Below are 22,893 nucleotides of genomic sequence, written 5' to 3' on the forward strand. Positions count from 1 at the left end.
GGAGAGAGGAAGATTCAAATATTGATTCTTCTTCCTTCAAAAGTGGCAGGTTCTGTACTACAGTGAGTTGCCTCAAGCATTGATTCTTGAGATTACATGGATCAGAACAGTTGAAATTATCAGAATACTCCATAAATAAAGTTTAAAAGCACAAATCCACAGGAAAGCACTATAACATCCATGACAGCAGTTTCTGTGAAATCCATACAGTAGGGAAAGTTGATGGTGAGACGCCTTCTTTGGCTTTTTAAACAGATGTGTATGCCATTGTTGTTAGTTAAAATGTGTTGACACACTGAAGGAGAGTTCTTTGCCTTTAAATTTCCCTGAGAGAAAATTTTGAAGCCTTGAAAATAATTCTGAAAGTTTCTGTCTTGGCAACATCTTTACTAGGATACAGTGGATTAGATGAATGATTTGTGAGATTTCTCAGATGAAAAATACTGAAGTTGAAGCTGATCCTTCTCAGGCTGATTTATAACACTTAAAGCAAATGCGTTCTTAGGTGTTCAGGTGCAATCTCCTACCTAGAACTCCTGCCTGAACATCTGGAAGACAGATGGGAGGGAAAGAAAGAAAAATCAACCCATTTTCAGAATGGGGAAAAACTGTAGGGGTGATGTGAAAAAAAAATGGTCGCAGTCCAGGAGAAAAGATAAAATATTTTCATCTCTTCTAAAAACAAACTTATAGGAATTCTTGACTATTTTAAGAGTGCTTTTTGAAATTGCACTGGGAAGTCTGTGATTCTGTGAAGAGATAGAATCTTCATAGATTATATCTTCACACAAAAAAAGGATGCCTAGATGACAGGTACCTTATTCTTTCCTAAAATATTTCCCACTTTACCCTCTAAATATTCCTTTTCTACATTAGTTTGGGAAGCACCTGCCACTGCCAGATCTGTGTGAACAGGAACTGGCGTTAAGTTTGTCTATCAATAGAGACTTGCCATTTTCTGCCTGTAATCACATTACAAATCGATTTTGTGTGACAGATGATTACCAGTAAGCCAGAAGATAGCGCCCCTGAATTCTGCTTGACAAATATGTTATCGACTGTCTTCCTGATTTTTGTTGTGTTTATTTCATTATTATGCTAATGTTCAAAACAGTAAATACAGTTACTCAAAATTATAGTCTGAACTCTTCATTTGAACTGCAGACATTCATAAAATAGTTACTTTTTTTTTTACAAACTGTGATTGTTTTCTTAAGAATGTAAATATAAGTTGATTTAATTTATTTATTTTTTTATTTATTATTTACCTGCAGAAACATAAAATAGGATTTGTAGCCAAGAAAACCCTAAGTGCATGCAAGTATGGTCCCAAGTGTATCTAACCTTCAGTCAGAGGCCTAATTCAGTACTTCTGTCCACAGTACTAAAAACTGCAAAGCACCTTTTCTTGCAGATTTTTAAAAATAGGACTTTTATATTCCAGGTTTGTATTTCCCCTTGCCTGAATAATCTGAGTACTTATCTAAATAATATGCATGATTTCACTGCTTTTAAAATATGTGATTTCGATAATGAACCAAGTATAAACAAACAAAAAATCATTTTAACTTGGATCTACAAAATAGAAAATAAGGTGATGACGTAAGTCTGCACGTCTTGGGCAGTTTCTAGTGTTGCCAGTTCTAACCTGTGTTGTTATCTTGCACCATCTAGTGGCGAAATGGGATGAATAAAAATCTAAGTTGATAAATCTTTAAACATGCAATAAATTATTGTCTTTTTTTTGAAAAGGAACTCTTACAGTCATTCCTGACGTTTAAAATTAAGTGGGAATTCTACAATAGTTCCTTTAAAATGCCATGGAAGCGGGTAAAAAATGAATGGCATCAACATTTACCACTACCGTGTGTTACTATTTTCTGCCTTCTCTTTTACATCCTTCTTAGCTTTTGTGGCATAATATATGTATTATTCCTGCTGCATTACTCCTTTTGTTTCAGACTGTGTTGATACTTTGACATAATGGTGATAAAATTAATCTCACACTGACAAAATCTGAAAGGGGCAGTTAGATTACTGGAAAACCCCAGAAGAGGGTTTAGGTGTAGTCAGTACTACCTGCATATATACATAGTGTAGTATTGAGGAATTTTTTTTTACTGTAGATGGAACAAAAGCAAGAAGCTTGCAGCTGAAGGATTAAAGTGGAAAGTAAGATATATTTTAACACCCATTGTAATTCAGGTTGTTCTAGCTTATCAAGGAAACTGATAAATACTCTTGACATACGGAGTCTTTACACCAGGATTGCCTGTCTCTAAAATATGGGCTCTAGCTCATCTATGGATTTATCAAGTTAGGAATCTCTAGACAGAATCCTCTGACCTGTGTTATCTGGGAGGTCAGATTCACAGATCTTAATGTTCTTCTTTGGTCTTAAAAAGCTATGAATCAAGTGAAAATGTGAATGCTCAAAAGCACTGTGATTTATTTTTATTTTATCTTGCCATTTTGCATAGTACTAGAACAGCTCACATAGTTAGTTAGCATGTTACAAGAGCAGCTATTCACATTTTATTCTCTGTGCTCTAAAGATGTGGTTGTTACCACAGACAGAAGTGCACTGTTGTTTAAAAAAAAAAATAAATAAAAATTGATGACTCCAGAGTGTAAAAACACAAATTGTTTTTGGAAGGGTTCTGAAGATGACAGTATCGCAGCTTTTCAGGTCTTTAATCCTCCTCTTAGTACTCTAATAATCCCTTCCATTTGGGCTGCTACTCAACAGAAGTTAAGTTGTAAAGAGTAGAATATCTAACGGTCTCTAGTGTTTTAACAGCAACCACCTTTGAGCCTGGTGTATATCTTAATGCAATTTACAGTGTATTTAGTTTGTTTTTTTTCTTTTCATTAAGAATTCTTCCATGCTGAGGTGTCTTGGTATACTTAAAGAATAAGTTAACCTGAGTAGAAAAACACAGTTCAGGTTTGATTTTTTTGTTTGCTCTTTTTACTTCTGCTGAAGGTGTTGAGCACATGCAACCTGGATTTTCAACAGCAAGAATTGCGAATGCTTATAATTCTGTAAATTAGGCTTGTATTAGAATTGGACATTGCTTTTACTGTAATGTGATCCTGCAGAATTCACGATCATCAGTCAAGCCTAGTCTGTCAAACATAGCTTTCTGAATCCAACCGGAAAGACAGCGCTCTCTGTGAGCTCTGTGCTTACACAGACTACTCTCTCTTCCAGGGCACTGGCTACCATCAGTGAAGCTAGGGGTAAGCTTGCCAAGGGGGAGATTTTCACCTCAGCTTCTGTTTGACTTGCAGTGGAAAATTTAGTATTACACGCTGTCTCCTCTGAAAGAGCTCTGACTTTGCCGAATCCATTTCCTGGTAATAAACCACAAGGCCATGTGATCACCTGCACTAGCAGCTGGAGGTTTAGATCTAGAAACTGGTTGCTGTGGAATGTGGTCTTAGGAGTAAACAGAAAACCCCGTACCTTTATAAGTTGTCATAATGTTGCATCTTATTTTTAGGTGAATATTCTTGAGTATATTCTAGTGAACTTCAGACACATAAATCACTTATTGGAATGTTTTGCAGTTCAACTTTATGGTTATAGCGCACAGAATTAAAGTTTTACTAAGATGATGAAAATTGTTATGTTTATAGGTGATTGAGCTGAAGCCAGGTGGAAAAGATATTCCTGTTACCAGCGCCAACCGAATCGCGTACATCCATCTGGTGGCAGACTACAGGCTAAACAAACAAATTCGACAGCATTGCCTTGCTTTCCGTCAGGGACTGGCCAATGTTGTGAATCTTGAATGGCTTCGAATGTTTGATCAACAGGAAATACAGGTACTCCGCTTAAAACGGCAGAAAACAATTGATTTAAACAGAGATAAATGCCAACTTTTTGTCTGTAATGTAATTAACTTCCTTCATTATTAGGTTCTGACTTCTGGTGCCCAGGTTCCTATTAGTTTGGATGACCTTAAATCTTTCACAAACTATTCAGGTAAGCATATTTTTTACTTAAATAAAAAAAAGTATTATAATAACTGGGGAGTAAATAAACTTGCTTTTTATCCTAGCTTTTTAAAAAAATTGCAGGGGCATTCTTGTTAACTTTGCCCAAACTCTCTAGACAGGCCTGAAGCTCAGAAGATTGAGTGAAATTATAATTACAACCTAGTTTTGTAAATGTTGAAAACTATAGGCATGCAGTGTATTTATTCAGACACTTAAACACAAGTCTGTAGCTATATAATTAGAGGATATGTAATTCCTTTTCTAAATAGATGTTAGTCAATGGTTGTGTCTGGTTCCTATGAAAATAAGTCTGCAAATGACTTTGGGATAGTTGTTTCTACAACTGCATTCAGATACTTATGATTTCTTACTCAGCCTGAAGAGAGAGCTCATATTTTTCCCTTGTGAGAAATGCAAGGTACCTTGCTTCATTTTTCCCCTGCATTTATCATGAATGTAATCAAAAAGTTGCTACTATATAATTAGTTCATATCCAGCCTTACCTCAAGGTAAACTGATTCATTAAACAACGTCCCGAGTTTTGCATATTTTGCAGGTCTTGGTAAAAGTAAAAGGCAGTAATCCAAGGTTACTAGGTAAATGCTAAACTAAATGAAATTAATTTAAAACAAACAAATAGGATTCAGTGAAGAAGACTGGAGTGAAGAAGCTGAGGGAGATAGTAGCCATAGGTAACCAATGAATGAGAAACTCAAAATGCAGTGATTAAAAAGATCTGTAGATACTGGTAGTCAGCAGTGTAAGCCTGCTGGTTATAGTATTTTCATAGAATCATAGAATAGTTAGGGTTGGAAAGGACCTTAAGATCATCTAGTTCCAACCCCCCTGCCATTTTCCCCAAGCTTTTCAAGATAGATACTAGTTTTCTGGAGGATTTATTTCTTACATATAATTATTCTACCTTTAAATAATTTAAATCTCATTATAGGTGGCTACACAGCAGACCATCCTGTAATTAAAATATTCTGGAGAGTTGTAGAAAGTTTCACTGATGAGGAGAAACGCAAACTACTCAAGTTTGTAACAAGCTGCTCTCGACCGCCTCTTCTAGGGTTTAAGGTATATGTCTTCCTGACTTCCTGGAAGGTTTCTGTAAATATGATTATGATACAAGCTTTTCATTTGAGAAGATTGTTCCCCTGTGACTACAGAAACAGCTTCACTGTTTGCATTTGTGTGTATAATGAGTATATTTTTAAAATAGTTAATGAAATGTTGTTCTGTTGATTTCTGTTTTAACCGCAAAATTTGGTAAGCCTACAAACACACTGGTTAGAGCAATTGCTCATTGTCATGGATGATCCTTGCTGCCATTTCATGTCACTGTGCAGAAGCAGATTGCTACCGGTTTCAAGGAGCAGGTTGAGTTAAAAACAATGTCTTTTAAATCAGGCAAAAGAGATTTAGGTTATAAAAGCAACTATTAAATTTGAACCTCTTAAATTAACCATTTGAAGCAGGAAATATGGTTCCTTCTAATTGCCATTTACCCTTTGTATCTAAATATTTAGCTGCTATCTTTAGATTACTATTTACAGTGAAGCTTAAGTATGAAGAGAACTTTTGTCTACTGGTTCTAAAACTAAAGAGAGGCCGAGGCAAGTTGAAGACCTTTTGCAACTAAATTCTGGGCGTATTCTGCCCATGAGTTTCAGCTGGGCTGGAAAAATGCTAAGAACCAGCTATGGATTTTATTTCCTCTAAAATGTGAGAACATTGAGTGCTTTTTTGTAAGAAAATAAAAGAATAAATTATTTCATAGCAACACTTGCACCTTCAGCACAGTGATCAGCAGCATGCTTACTATTGTATTATTTAGTAAAAATAATACAAAGTGACCTTATGTGGAACAAATATGGGCATTGCATCATCCAGTTCCTTACAAGAGTAAGATTTGCTGCTAATCAAGATTTGAGTACATGTACTTAGTAAATGATCATATTATAAGGTACTGTGGTACAATAATTCGAGGTGAATAGTAACTAATTTTCTGTATTTATTATGTAAAATAGGTAGATAGAATCATAGAATCATAGAATAGTTAGGGTTGGAAAGGACCTTAAGATCATCTAGTTCCAACCCCCCTGCCATGGGCAGGGACACCTCACACTAAACCATCTCACCAAAGGCTCTGTCCAGCCTTGCCTTCAACACCACCAGGGATGGAGCAGTCACAACTTCCTGGGCAACCCATTCCAGTGCCTCACCACCCTAACAGTATAAAGAACTTCTTCCTTATATCCAGTCTAAACTTCCCCTGTTTAAGTTTTAACCCGTTACCCCTTGTCCTGTCACTACAGTCCCTAATGAAGTGTCCCTTTCAGCATCCCTATAGGCCTCCTTCAGATACTGGAAGGCTGTTGTGAGGTCTCCACGCAGCCTTCTCTTCTCCAGGCTGAAAAGCCCCAAGTTTCTCAGCCTATCTTCATATGGGAGGTGCTCCAGTCCCCTGATCATCCTCGTGGCCCTCCTCTGGACTTGTTCCAACAGTTTCATGTCCTTTTTATGTTGAGGACACCAGAACTGCACACAATGCTCCAAGTGAGGTCTCATGAGAGCAGAGTAGAGGGGCAGGATCACCTCCTCGGACCTGCTGGTCACACTCCTTTTGATGCAGCCCAGGATATGGTTGGGTTTCTGGACTGTGAGCGCACACTGAAGCCAGCTCATGTTCATTTTCTCATTGACCAACACCCCCACGTCCGTCTTTGCAGGGCTGCTGTGAATCTCTTCTTTGCCCAACCTGTAAAAATGAATGCAGGTATTGTGCAAGTCCTGCATATGATCATTTAAACCTCCATTTGGTACAGTTGTTCTGTAACGCTATGTGCAGTCTCACTCTCCGCATAATCCCTTCAGCTGCTGTAGTAAGTGCTGTGTGGTGCTGTTAGCATGTGGATAGGCAGCATATCCTCCATCTTCAGTATCTATAATCTGTAGCTCATCTTGCATTCCTTTTATAGGCCCAGAGGAGAGGAATTGACACTTTCAGTCAGTAATTTGTCTGACTGTTCCACGTGTCTACTTCAGGGTGAAATGAATCATGCCTTAGACTCCACAAAACATACGAACTAGATCCCTTTTAACAGTAAAGAGTGTCCAGGGTGACTAGATTTGGATATAGTGACAACACAGATGGCTGTTCAATCACATGAATCCTATCTAGGATATTTATTTATTGATTTCCGTGATTGATTATTTAAAAGCCTGCAAGCATTTCTCTTAAACTCTCCAAATCCATGTGAATATTCCTGTGCAGTACTCTAGCAACAAACAGGATTTTATAGGACAGTGGGAAGAACAATTAGGAAACTGGGGGATGAGAACAAGATAGAATAGTGTGCATCAGTCATATAATGAAGGGAGAACTGGGAACTATTGTGTGGATACAAAGCAAACAGAAATCTCCATTTGTTGTCATCCTTTTTAATTACAAGGAGAGAGGAAGAAATGCAGATGTAGCTACCCAGCTTTGAGGTCCCCAGCATGACATTTGACGAGATGGAGGAAGTGAATCAAAAGTCTAAAAATACTGAGGCTGACAGTGACACATTAGAAAAAAGCCAAATGTGGAAAGCTGAAGTTTGTGTATATACTTGGGAGATAGGCCACAACCTGACTTTAACATACTTGGCTAGGAAGAACTGGAAGTAAAATAGTCATCAAATGATAGCAATAAAAGATTAATTCACTATACAAAGGACTTACGAGCTCAGCTGCATGCAAGAAAGAGTCTTGGCAACAGAAAGCAGTGATAAGGCATTACTGCTGCCTTTCTGGGCAGCGCTGAGTGGGAGTTATGTCAGTACTTGCACAGTGTTTGCAGTAGTGTCCTGTTAACATGGATTTACCAGCAAACAAGGGATTTTCTAGGAAATGCTTGTCAGAACAGGAAGTGGGTAACTGGTATTGTCATCAGCAGTAATGTCTCGGTAGCCTGCGACAGTGTGTTGTTTAGAGCTTTGAAGATGAAGAGTGCAAAGCTGCAGGAATACTGAATATTACCAGCCAAGTAACTGCCTGAATATATTTAAGTTGGTAGATATTAACACAAGCTATCTTCAAAATTTGTTTACAGTTTTAATAGGTGTACTGTATTTTTCTGAGAAGAACACAGTTTCTGGTTCTCCTCTGAAATCTTCTATATGCTTTATAATGTGGAACCATCTTGTTTTCTTAAAGTTGGTGCATCTTAATTTAAGAGAATGTCTTGACGTTGATAGCTTATAGATAGCATGTTCTAGCTTTGCATCTTTAAAAAATTTCAACTTTCACTGCCAGCTTCAGACTCAGAATAACATTTACTAAAGCTAATTAAAGTTTAATAAGTTTAATAAATGTGATTGTTACGGACAAAAGAAATCATTAAAGCATGGTTGAAAATTGTTAAGTTCCAATCAGGTCACATAATAAATTGATGATACTTTTCACTTCCAAACTATTGCAGTTTCCCGCTGTACAGTATTTAATTATGCAACAAATGGTGCCCTTGGCATGACATTTCAATTTAGAACTTAATTTTTCCATTTTTAAAGCTAAAGTAGGGGAATTCAATTAGCATTTTGAAAGGAACACTAAAAATACAGCATTGAACCATGAAATACTTATAAGAACCATGAAATACTTTTAAGGCCTCCATTTGAACAATAATTTAGCTTAGAGTCACATTGACCTTTTGCCTTTGGAGCTAGGATTTTTTTTCCAGTTTCTAAAATCAGAACGGTTTTATGTCAGGCAAGCATTTGATAAAATTAATACTTTCTTGCCAGCAAAAAAAACTGCTTTAGAGGTAACATAAAATGCGTTTTTCCTTATACTCTTTCTCAGAAGAAAAAGATCAGATATTATTATTAAAACAATTACATTTTGCATACAAGATGTCTTCAAAGTCTGTTCCTCAGATCAATAATTTTCACATTAGAAGAATAAGTGAGGTTTGACAAGTTTGTATCATTATAGACTCACTATGCCCATCAATATCATCCCAGTAACAGCTGAGTGACTTTCTAATCTCTCTGCAAAGAAACACTGAGTATAATTACTTTAAATAAAGTTAGGTTTGTATTTGGAGAATACAAAGTACCTATTGATTCAGAATTCTAGACCATGGTAGTATAAATACTTGCATAATCTTACACACAGAATCATAGAATGAATAGGGTTGGAAAAGACCTTAAGGTCATATAGTTCCACCCCCCCTGCCATGGGCGGGGATGCCTAACACTCGACCATGTCATACTGTTCATCTTGAAATTCATAAGCTTGCTGGAAGATTAGTTTAGACAGAACCCCTTAGAGCAAGGAATGTCGTTAGCATTGAATCAGATGATTGATTTTAACAAAGAAAATACCATTTTATATTGTGGGGAGTAGAAGGAAATGATAGCTTGATACTCATCCACTTGAAGAATGTATCTTATACATTTTTTTGTGTAGTCAGGATGAAAAGTACAATTCTCAGAAGAAGCTGTGTCATTATACAATGACAAATATTATACATCATTCAAACATGACAGAACATCCTTTCCTATTTACCTCCATTACTGCTAGCAGCCCGTTCTCTGTGTTCAGCATGTATTTCACTGTCAGAAAACTTCAGGGTAGCAGGAACCCATCATTTTCCTGCTCCTGAAGAATCAACAGTATCCATGGGCATTTGGGAGGCTTTGTAAGGTGAGCCTGAATTTGTGAATCTCAGTTGTTTCTCCCAAATACGACAAAAACAACAAAAAATTCCTTGAGTGTTGCTGTATTACTTTTCCATTTTGTGTTTCACTGGTTTTGTAGCATCATAAACTTGCAGAATAGTGTATGAACAACAACAATATTTTTTTTTCTGGGAACCAAATAAATTGCTTTGTCTTCTGCAAATTAATGGATCTTGGTGGGGACAAGGTGGAAGGAGGCACTGCACAATTCAAGAGTGCTTTTGGAGCCACCAGGAATGAGGGAAAATGCCATTTGAGTATGTCATTGTGACAGGTTTTAATGTAATGATTTATTTCCTAGAAGTCTGTGCCAGCTGTTAGGGGGTAGGCTTTAGTTTGTATGTGGGTTTTGATATGTTTTTTTTCTGTTGCATTTTTCAGGAGTTATACCCCGCATTTTGCATTCACAATGGAGGATCTGATTTAGACAGGCTACCTACTGCCAGTACCTGCATGAACTTGCTGAAGCTTCCTGAGTTTTATGATGAAAATCTGATGCGAAGCAAACTCCTTTATGCCATTGAATGTGCTGCTGGATTTGAATTAAGCTGAGTCGAACTGATGCTGATTTGGATGATCTGCAGAGGAACTAACCAGTGCCTACTCTTAAGCAGCACCCATACCCCAGCAGTTTTAAGGGAATTCTGTCTAGATTTCTGCAGCTCTTGTGTCTTATCAAATGCCCTCAAATAAGTTTCATTTTTAAACACAATTTCTTAGTTAGCTTTCATTAATTAATATTACATTGACACTGCTTTATGATTCAGAACAGTGAATGCTGTGTGCAGTGTGGCTGTTTTCTGTGTTACGCGACGAAAGAGCACATTTAAAGAACCGTGACATCTCGGTGAAATTAACCAAAGATGAAGCTTTGGCTTTGTGCTGTTCAAACAGATAATTTCACAAACTGGCAATAAAGTTGTGTACCATGCAGCACATTGGGATGAGACATCCTGTAATTAATCTTTTAGATGGAAGTGAAGCAGATGTTTGCAGATACCCCAGAACTGAGAGGATGGAAATGCTCATTACCAATAACCTAACATCTTACATTGTAGAATTGTTTACAAATCATAGTTGTTGCAGAACTCATGTTTTATACTACCTGTTGTGGTTTAAGTCCAGCTGGTAACTCAGCATCACGCAGCTGTTTGCTCACACCCCCTGCCTCCTTCCTCCTTTCCCCCCCGCTCTGGGTGAGATGGGGAGGAGAACTGAAAGAATTTAAACCCCACAGGTTGAACAGTCCAATAACTAAAGTATAATATGAAACTACTACTACTACTACTAATGATAAGGTGAATAACAAGAGGAGAGAATATAAAACTAAAAGGGTAAAGGAAAATAACAATAAACACAAGTGGTGCACAGTACAATTGCTCACCACCTGCTGACCAATATCCAGCCTGACCTGAGCAACGATCTGGGCCTTCAGGTGACTCCCTCCCCCTGTTTACATCCTGGGCATGACGTGGTATGGTATGGAATACCCCTTTGGCTGTTTGGGTCAGGTGTCCTGTCTCTGCTTCCTCCTGGTTCCTCACTGGCAGAGTGTGAGACTGAAAAGTCCTTGATCAGGGTAAGTGCTACTGAGCAACAACTGTAACAGTGGTGTGTTACCAGCATTGTTCTTAGACTGAAGTCAAAACACAGCACTGCACCAGCTACTAGGAAGGAGAAAAATAACTGTTACAGCTGAACCCAGGACACAACCTTCCCTCAAGATGGTAGGCACTGAGATAAAATGGTTGTAATACTCCATTTGTGCTTTCTGAAATACTTGGAGAAATCTGATTTGCGTTAAGTTCAACCTTGGCTGCATCATTACCACTTGAACACTGTTGTGAGTGGATGTGACTATCCATATTTTCTTTGTCCTGTTTCTGTCTTTTGTGCCTGTACAGGTTTTTTGTTTTCTTTTTAAATGTATGAGACTCCTGTTGCATACACAGTACGTACAGAAGCCATCACTTTGGAAAAGTACACATGTAACAACTATTAAAATTATTTGAACCAAAGTTATCAGGCTTTATCTTTTATATTTGAAGCCTGTGGTATTCACATTCCTTTTCCCTGTCATTTCTTTCCATCTTGAAATGCCGTATCTGTGCTGTGGACACTAGTCAAACTCATTATTTTTTTGGTGATGAAACAGCTTTTCTATCCATCTGCCTGCGGTTTTTCTGCTAAGAAAAGTAGGTGGGAATATGCTGCTTAATATAATTTCGTATCTGGGAAAAAAAAATGCTTTCACATGGAAGGAACTGATCCTCTGGTGGTAGTAGTAGGCACATTGTTGGGTGTTCGTATGCAAACCGCAGTCCATTTAAAGAAAGGAATTATAGTTCAGACTGTAAGATCCGTAAGTGCATCCCCGTGAACTTTAGTTTTTTAAATCATCAAAAATTACAATCAAATTTGTATTCATCTCTTATGCAAAAAAATATTTTGCTGTTACAGGAAACTGTTGGATTTCATATTTAATAATCAGTAACCAGCAATATCCTTTTAAATGTGGGAAAACTGAGTGATTTTAAGATGTTTACTAGTAACCATATAAAAATGTATAATTTCTTAATTTGGGTAATAAATGATGTGTTAAAATACTATTTGTAGTCTTGATGTACAGAAATAAAACAATTGGTTTTCTTTTTGGTTTTGCTTTAGGCTTTTTATTTATGTTAAATGTTACATACCCAGGTTATTCTTTATCCCAAAACTCTTTTCTTGTATATTTTTCTACAGAAACTATGGAACTTGTAAAGAAGTTGAAAAAGAGATTAGTAATAGTGGAACTGCCTCCTTGTAACTGTAAAACCTGAACACTTCCTTAGATAGCATTATTTATTTTAGAACCTAATGTGTTAAATATTTTGAAATTATTTTTCAATTCCATTATTTTGCTACATTGGGTAGTGGTGTATCTGTATTTTGTAAAATTGAAATGAAAATTTTCTATTAAATAGTTGTATTTTGAAGATTGTGTTGGAGTCATGCCAAGTGATCATGACTTGTATGCTTCCTGCTTCTGTGAAAGGAGACAGTGTGCACTATTCGTGTCTGGTACCACAATTGCAAGCTCAACAGAGAGGGTGGGCTGGGAGGAAGGGTGAGTTGCAGAGAGATGCAGTCATGTAATTGCAAGAACTTGCAATTACTACTGAAAAAAAAAAATCAGTAGAGAATTTGAGTTTGCTGGAAATACTCTTCCTGACTTTTTGTTTCTTCAGTATGTAGTACTCGGTGATACTGGTTTGCATATTCTGTACATTAAGTATGAAATCCTGACATGCTCAAGTCAGGGGGATTGTAGCCTAGATTTCCTTCTGCAGGTAGGTGGCTGAAAATGAAAGCTACAACAGCTTATACCACTGTGAGTACCCAGGCTGCAGTAAGAAGAGGGTAGGTCTCTCTGCTGGCAACAGCGGCTTTCAGTTGTGTCAGCTCTTTTCCTGTAGTCAGGATGAAACACGAGTCCCTGCTTTTCAGTGACCTATTGCTGGATATTTTAAGGAATGAGAGGTAAAAGTGTAAGAAATAATATAGCTGTAGTTACGGCCTGAGGAGCTAGGTAGTCTAAATGATCTCTTGCAGCAAGAATGATTTATATAGGAAAATGGATTTCCTCTTTTTTAAAAGAATGAACTCTCCCCCAGTTGTGATGCACCCAGAGTTCAGGTAGGCAGAAGCAGGAAGCACTTTGCATGCAAGTAACCTGAAATGCTATTGTAGATTTTGGTCATCAGAATTACAGGAGTAATAATAATGGGTTGTTTTTAGCACAAGATAACCCTTTCTGAAAGTCAGTCTCTGTATTTCAGTGTTTTGTCCTAGTTCAGTACTTTTGAAAAATGACAGCATTTTCTGGTTTTGTTTTCAAATAATTCTTGGTTTATAATTCTGCATCCTGTTCTAAAAACATTTTTGTCACCAGTTATCGTTATAATGGCAGAGGTCACAAATGCTTCATCTCTCTAAAGTGAAAAGGCATAAAAGCAGAATAAAACAAAATTAGGACTTGGTCTGTTTATCTTGGTGGGAATTTTTCTAGATGTGGGTTCAGTCCTACTAGCTGGGTTACAAAAACCAAACAGCACAAAACCCCAACAAAAAAACACAACAAATGAAAACAGAAATGTTTGGCCTTGTTCCTTATTCTCAGTTGTTTTCCATCATGGTGCTGAAAGCCAGACTTACAAACTTCACAAAACTCACTCATCTCTGGGCAGAATTCGTGTCTACAGCAGAGGAAAGGTTTGGCTCCAGTTTCATGCATAAACATTGAGCTGGCAGAAGCTGGATTTGAACAAGAAGGATGTATCTTCAGTTACTTTTGTGTGGGGTGCCACATAACTAAAAACCAATGAGCTCCCTGATGCTATCAGAAGCAGTGTGGACTGTCTTTTTGGCATCGCCTGAGAAATCTAGCACAAACATCCTAATCCAATCTACCAAGGGGTTTGGAATTCAAAAAGAACGCTTCAAGGAGTGAACTTGTGCTACATTTCAGTTTAACCCAAAACCTAGTTGTTAAATGCCAGTAAGACAGCACATAACTTTTCACCACTGAAAATAATACAGCACAGAAACAAGGTGAAAACGAGAGAGTTGTTTTTCTTGGAATGTTTTGTTGGACCTGTCTTTTTTTTGTATTTATAATTATATGCAAAAACTTTAAAACATTTGCTTATATACATGATTTTGTGTTAATAATGGTTTGTGATGTAAATGCTTGTTACTATTTTTTTTCATGATGCTTTGTCTGTTAGCAAAGGAGAGAAAAAATGAACATGGTCTGTAAAACTGATCAGGATGTCTATATTTTTATTGAATTCTGCTTTTGTGAATAAAATAATTTGAGTTTTCTTGAAACTCTGCAGAAACACTCTTTATTTCTTTGCAGTAAATGTGGTGTTCTCAGGCTAAAGACTGATAGTACTGAATAGGTTCTAAAAGGGAAGCTAGTACCAACTGTTCATTGGTCTTAAAGTTACTACTGCTGGAACAGGCTGCCCAGGGAAGTGGTTGAGTCACAGTCCCTGGAAGCATTCAAAAAACATGTACATGTGGCACTTAGGGACATGGTTTAGTGGTGGTCTTGGCACTGCTTGGTTAATGGTTGGACTCGATCTTACAACAGGTCTTTACCAACCTGAATGATTCTGTGGTTCTATGATTTTACTGCTCCAGGATGATTTTCAGCTTCAGGTTTTGAGATGTGAAGTTCCCATTCTGTCAAACTGCAACCAAAAGGTTTAGCTTTGTTTCAGTGTGTCCTTCAAACATATAACTAATATCACTGACATGCTTTGAGAAAACTATTTTTGCAAAGAACAAAACTTACTCCTTGTATAAAAATACAAGAAACTTTTAATTCAGAATGAAGAATGCTACTTTGTTAGCAAATACATGAAAAAAAAACCCATCTCTTTCAGCTTCTGAAATTTTAGCTCTATTTTAGCCCCTCTGAAGGTGTAATTTATTTTTTGTCTCCTTTGATGATTACGATCATCTGCATCTCTCTGCGCTTCTATTATTTTCATTGCTAAATACACAGTTCCACCATAGCATTTATGAAGTTAGTAATGTGCATGCTTACTCTGGAATACTTAAAAATAGCACCACATACCCTTCAGCTCACCTGCCACTAAAAATGTGGCAAGCTGAAAATTACAGAAAACTCCTCTTGTAGGACACTTCGTAATTCATACGATGAATAGAGCACGAATGCTCAGACATCTTGCCTGGTTTTCAGTATGTATCTGATAGTCTGGAAACCTCATAAAATTTCTGATGTGTGTAAAGAGATAACACAAGACAGGAAGTGATTATGAAGTTGTGCTAGTTGAATCCAGTTTAAAGAACACAGGAGTGTCTGGCGATCACCTACTCCAGCCCTTTTGCTCAAAGCAGGGTCATGTACAGCAGGTTGCTCAGGACTTTGCCCCATGGAGTTTTGAATGTCTCTGTGGATGGAAACTCCACAACTTCTCTGGACAACCTGCTCCACTTTTCAATTACCTTTACATTTTACCTAGAACATTGGTGCAAAAATCATAGGGCTAATGCTAAATGTTAAATCACCTACACATGTATTCAATTTTTCCACCACCAGCCATATCAAATACCTAGAAGTGGAATTTCTTGGACAAACTCCTATAATCTGGCTGTCTTCTACAAAAATTAGGTACCTCAGTGCTAGGTGCAATCAAGCAAAGCACCTTCAGACAGGCAAATAGGAGAAACATGGGAATTCTGACTGGCACCAACGGGACTGCTTGTACATAAGAGTATGGAGAGGTGTCCTGCAGGCTTGATTTCATGCCTCTGTCATGTCAAGGGATGAATTTTTCTTGTGTGACAGTTAAATCATTGCTACATTGCATTGCCAGAACAGTTGCTTTCCAGTCTGGGACTAAGTTCACCTGTCCACAGCTCTGTAGGAAACATACATTCCATTAATATATTGGTAAGAACAGCTTGCTTAAATGTCCTACTATATTTAAGATCATTGTTTTCTACATTCCCAGAGCAGATGTTAGCTCATTCTGTGTAACGTTTGACTGAAAAGTAGTTTTGCATAATTTCTATTTTACTCTCTGTTTATAGTTACACATAGCTCTTGATTGCTGAAGAAGGAAACAGGCATTCACCAGATGGTGTTATTTCAGATCATCTTGCTACTTCTGCTTACCCAAATGTTAGACCTATGAAAAGCATCTCTTTATCAGTTGCTGTGTGGTTTTGCTGTATGTTGTCAAACATAACTTTTCAAAGAAAGTGGTTCTTTCTAGCCCTTTTATCTTTAATTAGAGTAATTCTTGTCATTAATAATAATTCATCATCTTCACTATGAGGGTGGTGAGACACTGGAACAGGTTACCCAGAAAAGTTGAGGCTGCCTCATCCCTGGAAGTGTTCAAGGCCAGGCTGGACACAGGGGCTTTGGGCAACCTGGTCTAGTGGAAGGTGTCCCTGCCTATGGCAGGGGGGTTGGAACTAGGTGATGTTTAAGGTACCTTCCAACACAAACCATTCTGTGATTTTAGGATTACAGCTCTGCTTACTGCTTTTCTTTTTCCTCTCTGCTCTTTAAGGCAAATAGCAGCAGAGCTCAGAGTTCTGCAGAGATATTTTAGGTCTAATTAACTATTAGCTCTCTTTAGCTATTCATGAAAAGTAACATAGAACTAACTAATATTTGGCACTGGCATATGGGTAAGATAGCATATCCCTGGTCAAATGAATAGACAGAAATGCTGACTGAGCTGTCCTGGCAAGGAATAAGCATTTGCCATAAGCTGTGACATCTTCTGACTGCCCACCACAGTTCTTGGGTTGTTGCCTGCACACCTCAAATAATCAGTAGGATACATCTGATGCTTCAGGGGGAATTGGCAAAAACACCAGCTATGCAGAAATGTTTTAATCACTTTCAAAAACATCCCCTTGGCTCAAGCTTTTGGTTACAATGGGGAGTCCAGATAAACTTGCAGCCTTCTGGTTACCGACGGAGCACCTTACCAGTGAAAATCGAGGTTATACTCAGAAGAAAATCTATTGAGAATGCTAATGAAAATTGGTTATTTTGTGCTCCTAATGCATCTACTTAAAGTTTTAAACATTAGGTGTATTGCTCATATTTCAAGTCTAATTGTTTCTGATAAGCTATCAGCAAAAAGTTAATGCTTATATTTAATTAAGTGGCACTTTCCAGAATTACTTTGCCAGTAGTACTATAATTAAATGATGTGAGAACAGTCTTTGATACATATGCTCATATTCTTTGCTAATACCAAAAGTAGAATCTGTAAATAGAAATACTGGATGCATTAAGCAGTGGGCCAGAGCAGCAAGCCAGGAAGGCTGCAGCCATCACCACATCAGAGGGACCAATATTAATATCTCTCTAATGCAGCATTTTTAAGTATTTCTTGTGTTCTGATGGGCTTTTCATAATTGACCTCTGTAAGTCATAAAAAACTACTAAGAAAAAAAAAAAAGGATCTGGGAACTATGTGAATTGCTAATACCTCCTGGAATGCTGCCACATGATTTCCATCATTAGGTTATAGCTACCAGTTAGGCCTGAATTCATCTCACTTAACTTCAGCCATCTGTAAAGTGGCTGTCGAGGCACTTCCGATGAAAGAGAGGCAACCCAGAGACAGAGCTCCAGAGGGGGGATCTTTCTTTACTAAAATACATCTACAAAGCAGAAACTGTGCCCTGGAGGTGCCCCCTCCTTCTCTTTCTGTTCATAGTTGGAGGCCTTACACTAGATGCTTAACTTTTAGACAGCTGAAGTGAACCAGACCTTTCTGTCATGTTTCTGGGTGAGGACTGAAAATTCTTGAGCAATGAAGATGCTCTGATAACAGGGTTTATTCTGACTTGTGACTGGGCCCTTGGATGCCAGCCCAGGTCTGCCTGGATCTTTGATGCCAGCTTCAACAGATCCACTAGCTTTTGTTATTGGAATGTTGATCCCCTGCCAGCAACGTCACACTTAATGCTCCCTGACACAGTATTCCAGACTTCAGCTGCAAGCAGCTAGCCATAAAAACACAGAATGCTTTTACTTCATACTTTGCAAATACCTTTGAAGGCTTTCCGAATCTAAATCTTTTCTCTTTTATTAGTCCTATAAGTAGATCTAATTAAACATTTGATCTTCCTATGTTATCTCTTCCTATGAGTCTTGCCTAAAATCTTTCCCACAACATCACCTCTGGTGAGGAGGAAGGTGGCTCTGGCTCTTCACCTTACGCAGTTCTTTGTTTATCTGTGTTGATTTTTTTACACAGAGACTGCAAAGTCCTGTTGCCTGGAAAACACTGACATAAGCAGTTCTCACTTAAGGACTTCCAAACCTTTGTAAGACATCTAAATATGATTAATGCTAAAGTTTAAAAATTATTCTGATTGATATTCATTGAAATGAGCGTGACTGAACACAAATAACAAACCAAACTATGGGTCAGGAGAATTCTAATTAATTCTCGGGGAACTAGTTTGTCCTGTCCTCTGGGACTTGAACTATGTAACTTGAAGGAGAGAAAAGGGGGTAAAAGGATAGTTCAGCAGTACCTTGCTATGGTTATGAACATTTTTTATCAGAGTGTTGCAATTTAAAAGCAAAAGAATTGTAGACACAGTATCTCTTCTGAGCTTTGGGTGATCTGGGAGAAGCAGAGACTGCCTGGACATACACAGATTAGATGACATTAGCCTGGAAGGTCTTAGAGGCTGAGCTGACCTGCTGAAGATCTGAAGGGGTCAGAGGTGGGTGTGTAGCCTTGCTGGGCAAAGGCAGCAAGTGCACTGGGTAGAGCAGCATGAAAGTAGCATTTCCTTCGCTGCTTACCAGCAAGCAGCATTCTTCCCATCAGAAAACAAACAGAAGCAAGGAAAACAAGACCAGTTGACATTTTAGTCTACTACAAGTGGGGTCTCACAAGAGCAGAGTGGGGGAGAATCGCCTCCCTGGACCTGCTGCCCATGCTCCTCTTGTTGCAGCCCAGCATACTGTTAGCTTTCTGGACTGCAAGTAGACATTGCTGGGTCATGTTGAGCTTCACATACCGTATTTTCTCCAAGTGCAAAACTGATCTCTCAGCCTTTCCAAACCTTATTCCTATATATGAAGGGTGCCGTTTAGAGTCAGAACTGTGTTAGAAAATCTATGGGAAAATTAATGTAATGCTGTCACCTGTAGAACAACTGTGTTAAAGCAGCAGTTGTGATCATGCAGACAATGTTGTGATTTCAACCCTGTAATTCCACATGGAATTTCAACCCTGTAATTCCACATTCCACATGGAATTACACTCCTTTGCCACCGTTCTGCTTCTGTGGATAAATAAAAAATTTTATGGTTAGCATCCACCATATCATAAATTTAATATAAAATCTACTCGGTAAAGGAATTAAAGTAACTGCCTCATGTACCACTCCAAGCTTGTGTACTGCAGGTGAGGTTTTTCAAAGAGTGAGTGAAGACCTTTTATCCTTTGTTCTCACCTGTCATAACTCATGAAAGGGGAAAACTCTTTTATTGCCATATCAATAAATGTTTAAAGCATTAAATAAAATTTTTATAAGATCTCCTCCCAAATGACACAGTGCTAACCTGCAGTTTGCCTTTGCACCTGCCAGGCTAGGGGTCTCCTGACGTTTGCAATCACACCTTTTAGAAAGAGCCAGGCCAACCCACCAGTCATCTTTATTTATTCTTTCCCAAGTGAATCAACAACTTGGCCTTCACAGCTACTCGCTGACGAGAAACTAATAATGGTGCTCAGTGTCTCTTTGATCTAATTTTAAAGACTTGTTTCCATGACCGCTACTTAGCATCAAATCAAAACACCAAGCCTATACTTAGGGTTGTCCTACCTCTTGTCTTGCTCAGTTGTATTAGGTTTTCCTGTTATTCCAAGCTTGCTTTTTTCCATTTGAGCTGATCCCACCGACACATAAGCACCTCCAAAATGGTGAGTAGCCTTTCAATTTGTGGAGCACACATTTTAGGTGTGGAAACTATCTAGTTCTACCTTGGCTATCAGTAAATCAATGCCTTCTACAGCTTTTTAAATAAAGAACGAGAAACATATTTTTACAGCAAATTTAAATCATGGATAAAGTCCAAATTTTTAAAACAGACTAACTTGGCTGCTTATACTTTGCTCTCAGCCATGACAACTAAGAAAACCACATACTAAAGTATAACGCAAAGGAGGCTCAAATGTGTTCAAACAGCATCTGTACATGTGCCAGCTGGAAAACGCTGAATCTGGCCCAGAATAACCAGGCATGGGGGTTACTGGTTTTGAGAGCAAAATAAAGACACACATGGGGGAAGACCTTTTGGCTTTTAAGGAGCCAAACTCACCTATGCATAGACTGGTGTGGCCTGGAAGGGACCTTAAAGATCCCTGGAGCCTCCTCTTCTCCAGGCTGAACGAGCCCAGCTATCTCAGCCTCACAGGAGAGGTGCTCCATCCCCCGGAGCATCTCCGTGGCCTCCTTTGCACTCGCTGAAGCTGCCGCACGTCCCTGTTGCACTGCGGACCGCAGCTCTGCAGGCAGCGCTCCCTGCGACAGCCCTCCCGAACGCGTTCGCTGCAGGGACCGTCCGCTCCCCCCTCACCACCTCCACCTCCTCCTCCCGGCCCCTCCCGCCAGGCGCCAAGCCCCGCCCTCTGCCGAGCCGCCGGCCGCCGGCAGGGGGCGGTCTCTACTCGCGCGCGGCGGGAGGGGGAAGGCGATGGGAGAGCGGCACGCCGTTCGAGAAACTTCCGGAAGCAGCCTCTCGGAAGTGACGTTACGCGGTGACGGAGCTTCCTGTTTGCGGTCGCGAAGAGCTGCCGCAGTTGCCGTTGTCCGGCGCTGCTGGCGGGAGGGCGGCGGCAGCGCTTCGGTGGCACCGCGCGGGTGAGTGAAGGGCGTCGAGGCTTCTCCGAGCGCGCTTCGGCTCGCCCGGCCGTGAGAGGGGAAGGGGGAAGGGCAGCGGGGGGGGATAATGCTGCGTTCTGTGCCAGGCCTCGGGTCTTAGCAACAGTGTTGGTGGTAACGGGGCCTCCGGCGCGGCTTGGTGGGGGCCTGGCCCGGCGCCGCCGCCATGCTGTACCCTGGAGCACGGGCGGCGGAGGGTCCCCAGCGGGCACGGGCGTCTCTTCTGTCTCTGAGGTTTGTCCCCAGCCGTTCGGGAGCGGCATGGCGACGGGCCCTAGACGGCCTGGGAGAGGTTTGCGTATGGGGGGGCGGCGAGAAGCACCGGCGCTTGAGGGCGGGGAGGGAGGGAGCGAATCGCCCCCGTGCGCCGCTGCTGCCTGCGGCTCAGGCCGTAACGTGGAGCGGTGAGATGCAGTTCGGCCTTCCCGGGCCGTGCTATCCCAGGTCGGATTTGTCTCCGGGTGGCTGTAAGCAGAGAAGGTCCGTGGCGGGGGAAATAAAATCCGCGTTTCGATTTCTTTTCCTTCCAGTGGTTTCAGTTACAGAAAGGTGAGGGAGCGCCTTAGATCAGCGTTTGCTCTTGATCGTCTTGAATAGGCCTTTTAGCTAGAGTCCTTTCTTTTTTCTTTTTTTTTTTCTTTTTTTCTCGCGTGTATTGTTTTCACAGATTTGTAAACTAAACGGGCTTTTCTTTTTTCTCTGATAGAAGCAGTTTAATTAAATCCTATTCTGTGTTTATAGCTCAGAGCAGGGTCAGTAGTGAGGTTTGTTGTGGGTGAAGGCAGTACTGCTCGGGTGTTTTGAACTCACAGTTGTCAAGCTCCAAGCTGAGTTGAACATTAACGACAATGTTCTTCACCTGCCTGTGAAGAATTCGCAGGAGTTCTGAGAGGCTGGTGAGTTGGGAACTGAAGTTATTTATGACCGGTGTTCCTGACTGAAGCAGTATTTTAAGCTGTGCTGTGTTTTTACTGTCCGAGCTCTTTGTGGGCAGCTGAAAACCAGTGCTGCAGGCTTGAGCCATTCTCATGAAGGCATTAAGAAAGATTATTCAAAATACTGAGCAAATCTGTTTTGAGTTCTGATAAACTGCTCTTTTGGTTCTCATTTGTCACAGTAACATCATAGAAGCTAAATTTATAACAATGCTAATGTGCAAATGGTGAAGCTTGTGACATTGAATAGTCAGTCAGTGACCAAGCGCTGAGTTTTTAGGATATAAAGTGTCCAGAAGTGATAAGAACAAGGTGTTGAGACAGAGCGAACAGCTGGAATGAAACTGTGCTGTGTTCCTGCTTCTCTGAGGTTGCACTTATAGCTGCTTGCTCACCTTAATTTTTGTTTACTTTTTGGAGATCCTTGTACTTCTTAGGAGGGATTTTATGTTCAACTGGTGCTGAAGAGCCTGATAGTTAAAGTACCGTCTAGTTCACTGGATTATGTTGTCAGGGAAGTTTTGTTTGGACATTTGTGAGTAAATGTATTTACAGATCTTGTCCATGGTTACTTTTTTGTGGGTTTTTATTTTAAACAGCCAAAATGAGAACTAGAGCGCAATACTGAAACTGTTTTCCCCTTTTGGCTCTTGTGCTGCCTTTTCAGTGGAGAACAAGAGACTGTTTGAAACTGAAGTTAATGTAGAATTTAATTTTCTTAAATAATCCCGGATATTTGAGGATAATTTTAAATTACTCTTCTTACTGGC

At 39.5% G+C, this 22,893-nt stretch overlaps 2 protein-coding genes and 1 long non-coding RNA gene across 5 annotated transcripts in view; 2 read left to right on the forward strand and 1 right to left on the reverse strand.

Annotated features, from left to right (window-relative positions):
* The window catches only part of UBE3C (ubiquitin protein ligase E3C), a 73,803-nt gene extending 61,415 nt beyond the window's left edge, over positions 1-12,388 (forward strand). For both annotated transcript variants that reach the window (XM_061467997.1, XM_061467998.1), the window contains 4 exons: positions 3,643-3,831; positions 3,925-3,991; positions 4,955-5,085; positions 10,116-12,388. In XM_061467997.1, coding sequence (XP_061323981.1) covers positions 3,643-3,831; positions 3,925-3,991; positions 4,955-5,085; positions 10,116-10,286 — 558 coding nt within the window. In that variant the 3' untranslated portion in view covers positions 10,287-12,388. The remainder of the gene's footprint in view (positions 1-3,642; positions 3,832-3,924; positions 3,992-4,954; positions 5,086-10,115) is intronic.
* Positions 412-19,382, reverse strand: LOC133276845 (uncharacterized). The gene is made up of 3 exons (XR_009746033.1): positions 18,464-19,382; positions 14,887-14,966; positions 412-548 (listed from the first exon to the last, which is right to left on the reverse strand). It is a non-coding gene; the product is annotated as an uncharacterized LOC133276845 (long non-coding RNA).
* A 1,630-nt stretch (positions 19,383-21,012) lies between these two features.
* The window catches only part of DNAJB6 (DnaJ heat shock protein family (Hsp40) member B6), a 58,448-nt gene continuing 56,567 nt past the window's right edge, over positions 21,013-22,893 (forward strand). For both annotated transcript variants that reach the window (XM_061468007.1, XM_061468006.1), the window contains exon 1: positions 21,013-21,167. The gene's annotated coding sequence lies outside the window, so the exon portion shown is untranslated. The remainder of the gene's footprint in view (positions 21,168-22,893) is intronic.

The sequence above is a fragment of the Pezoporus flaviventris genome, unplaced genomic scaffold (genome assembly GCF_033815535.1).
Source record: "Pezoporus flaviventris isolate CSIRO_AGI_PZ_B2104156 unplaced genomic scaffold, CSIRO_AGI_Pfla_v1 ptg000047l, whole genome shotgun sequence".
Taxonomy (NCBI): Eukaryota; Metazoa; Chordata; class Aves; order Psittaciformes; family Psittacidae; genus Pezoporus; species Pezoporus flaviventris.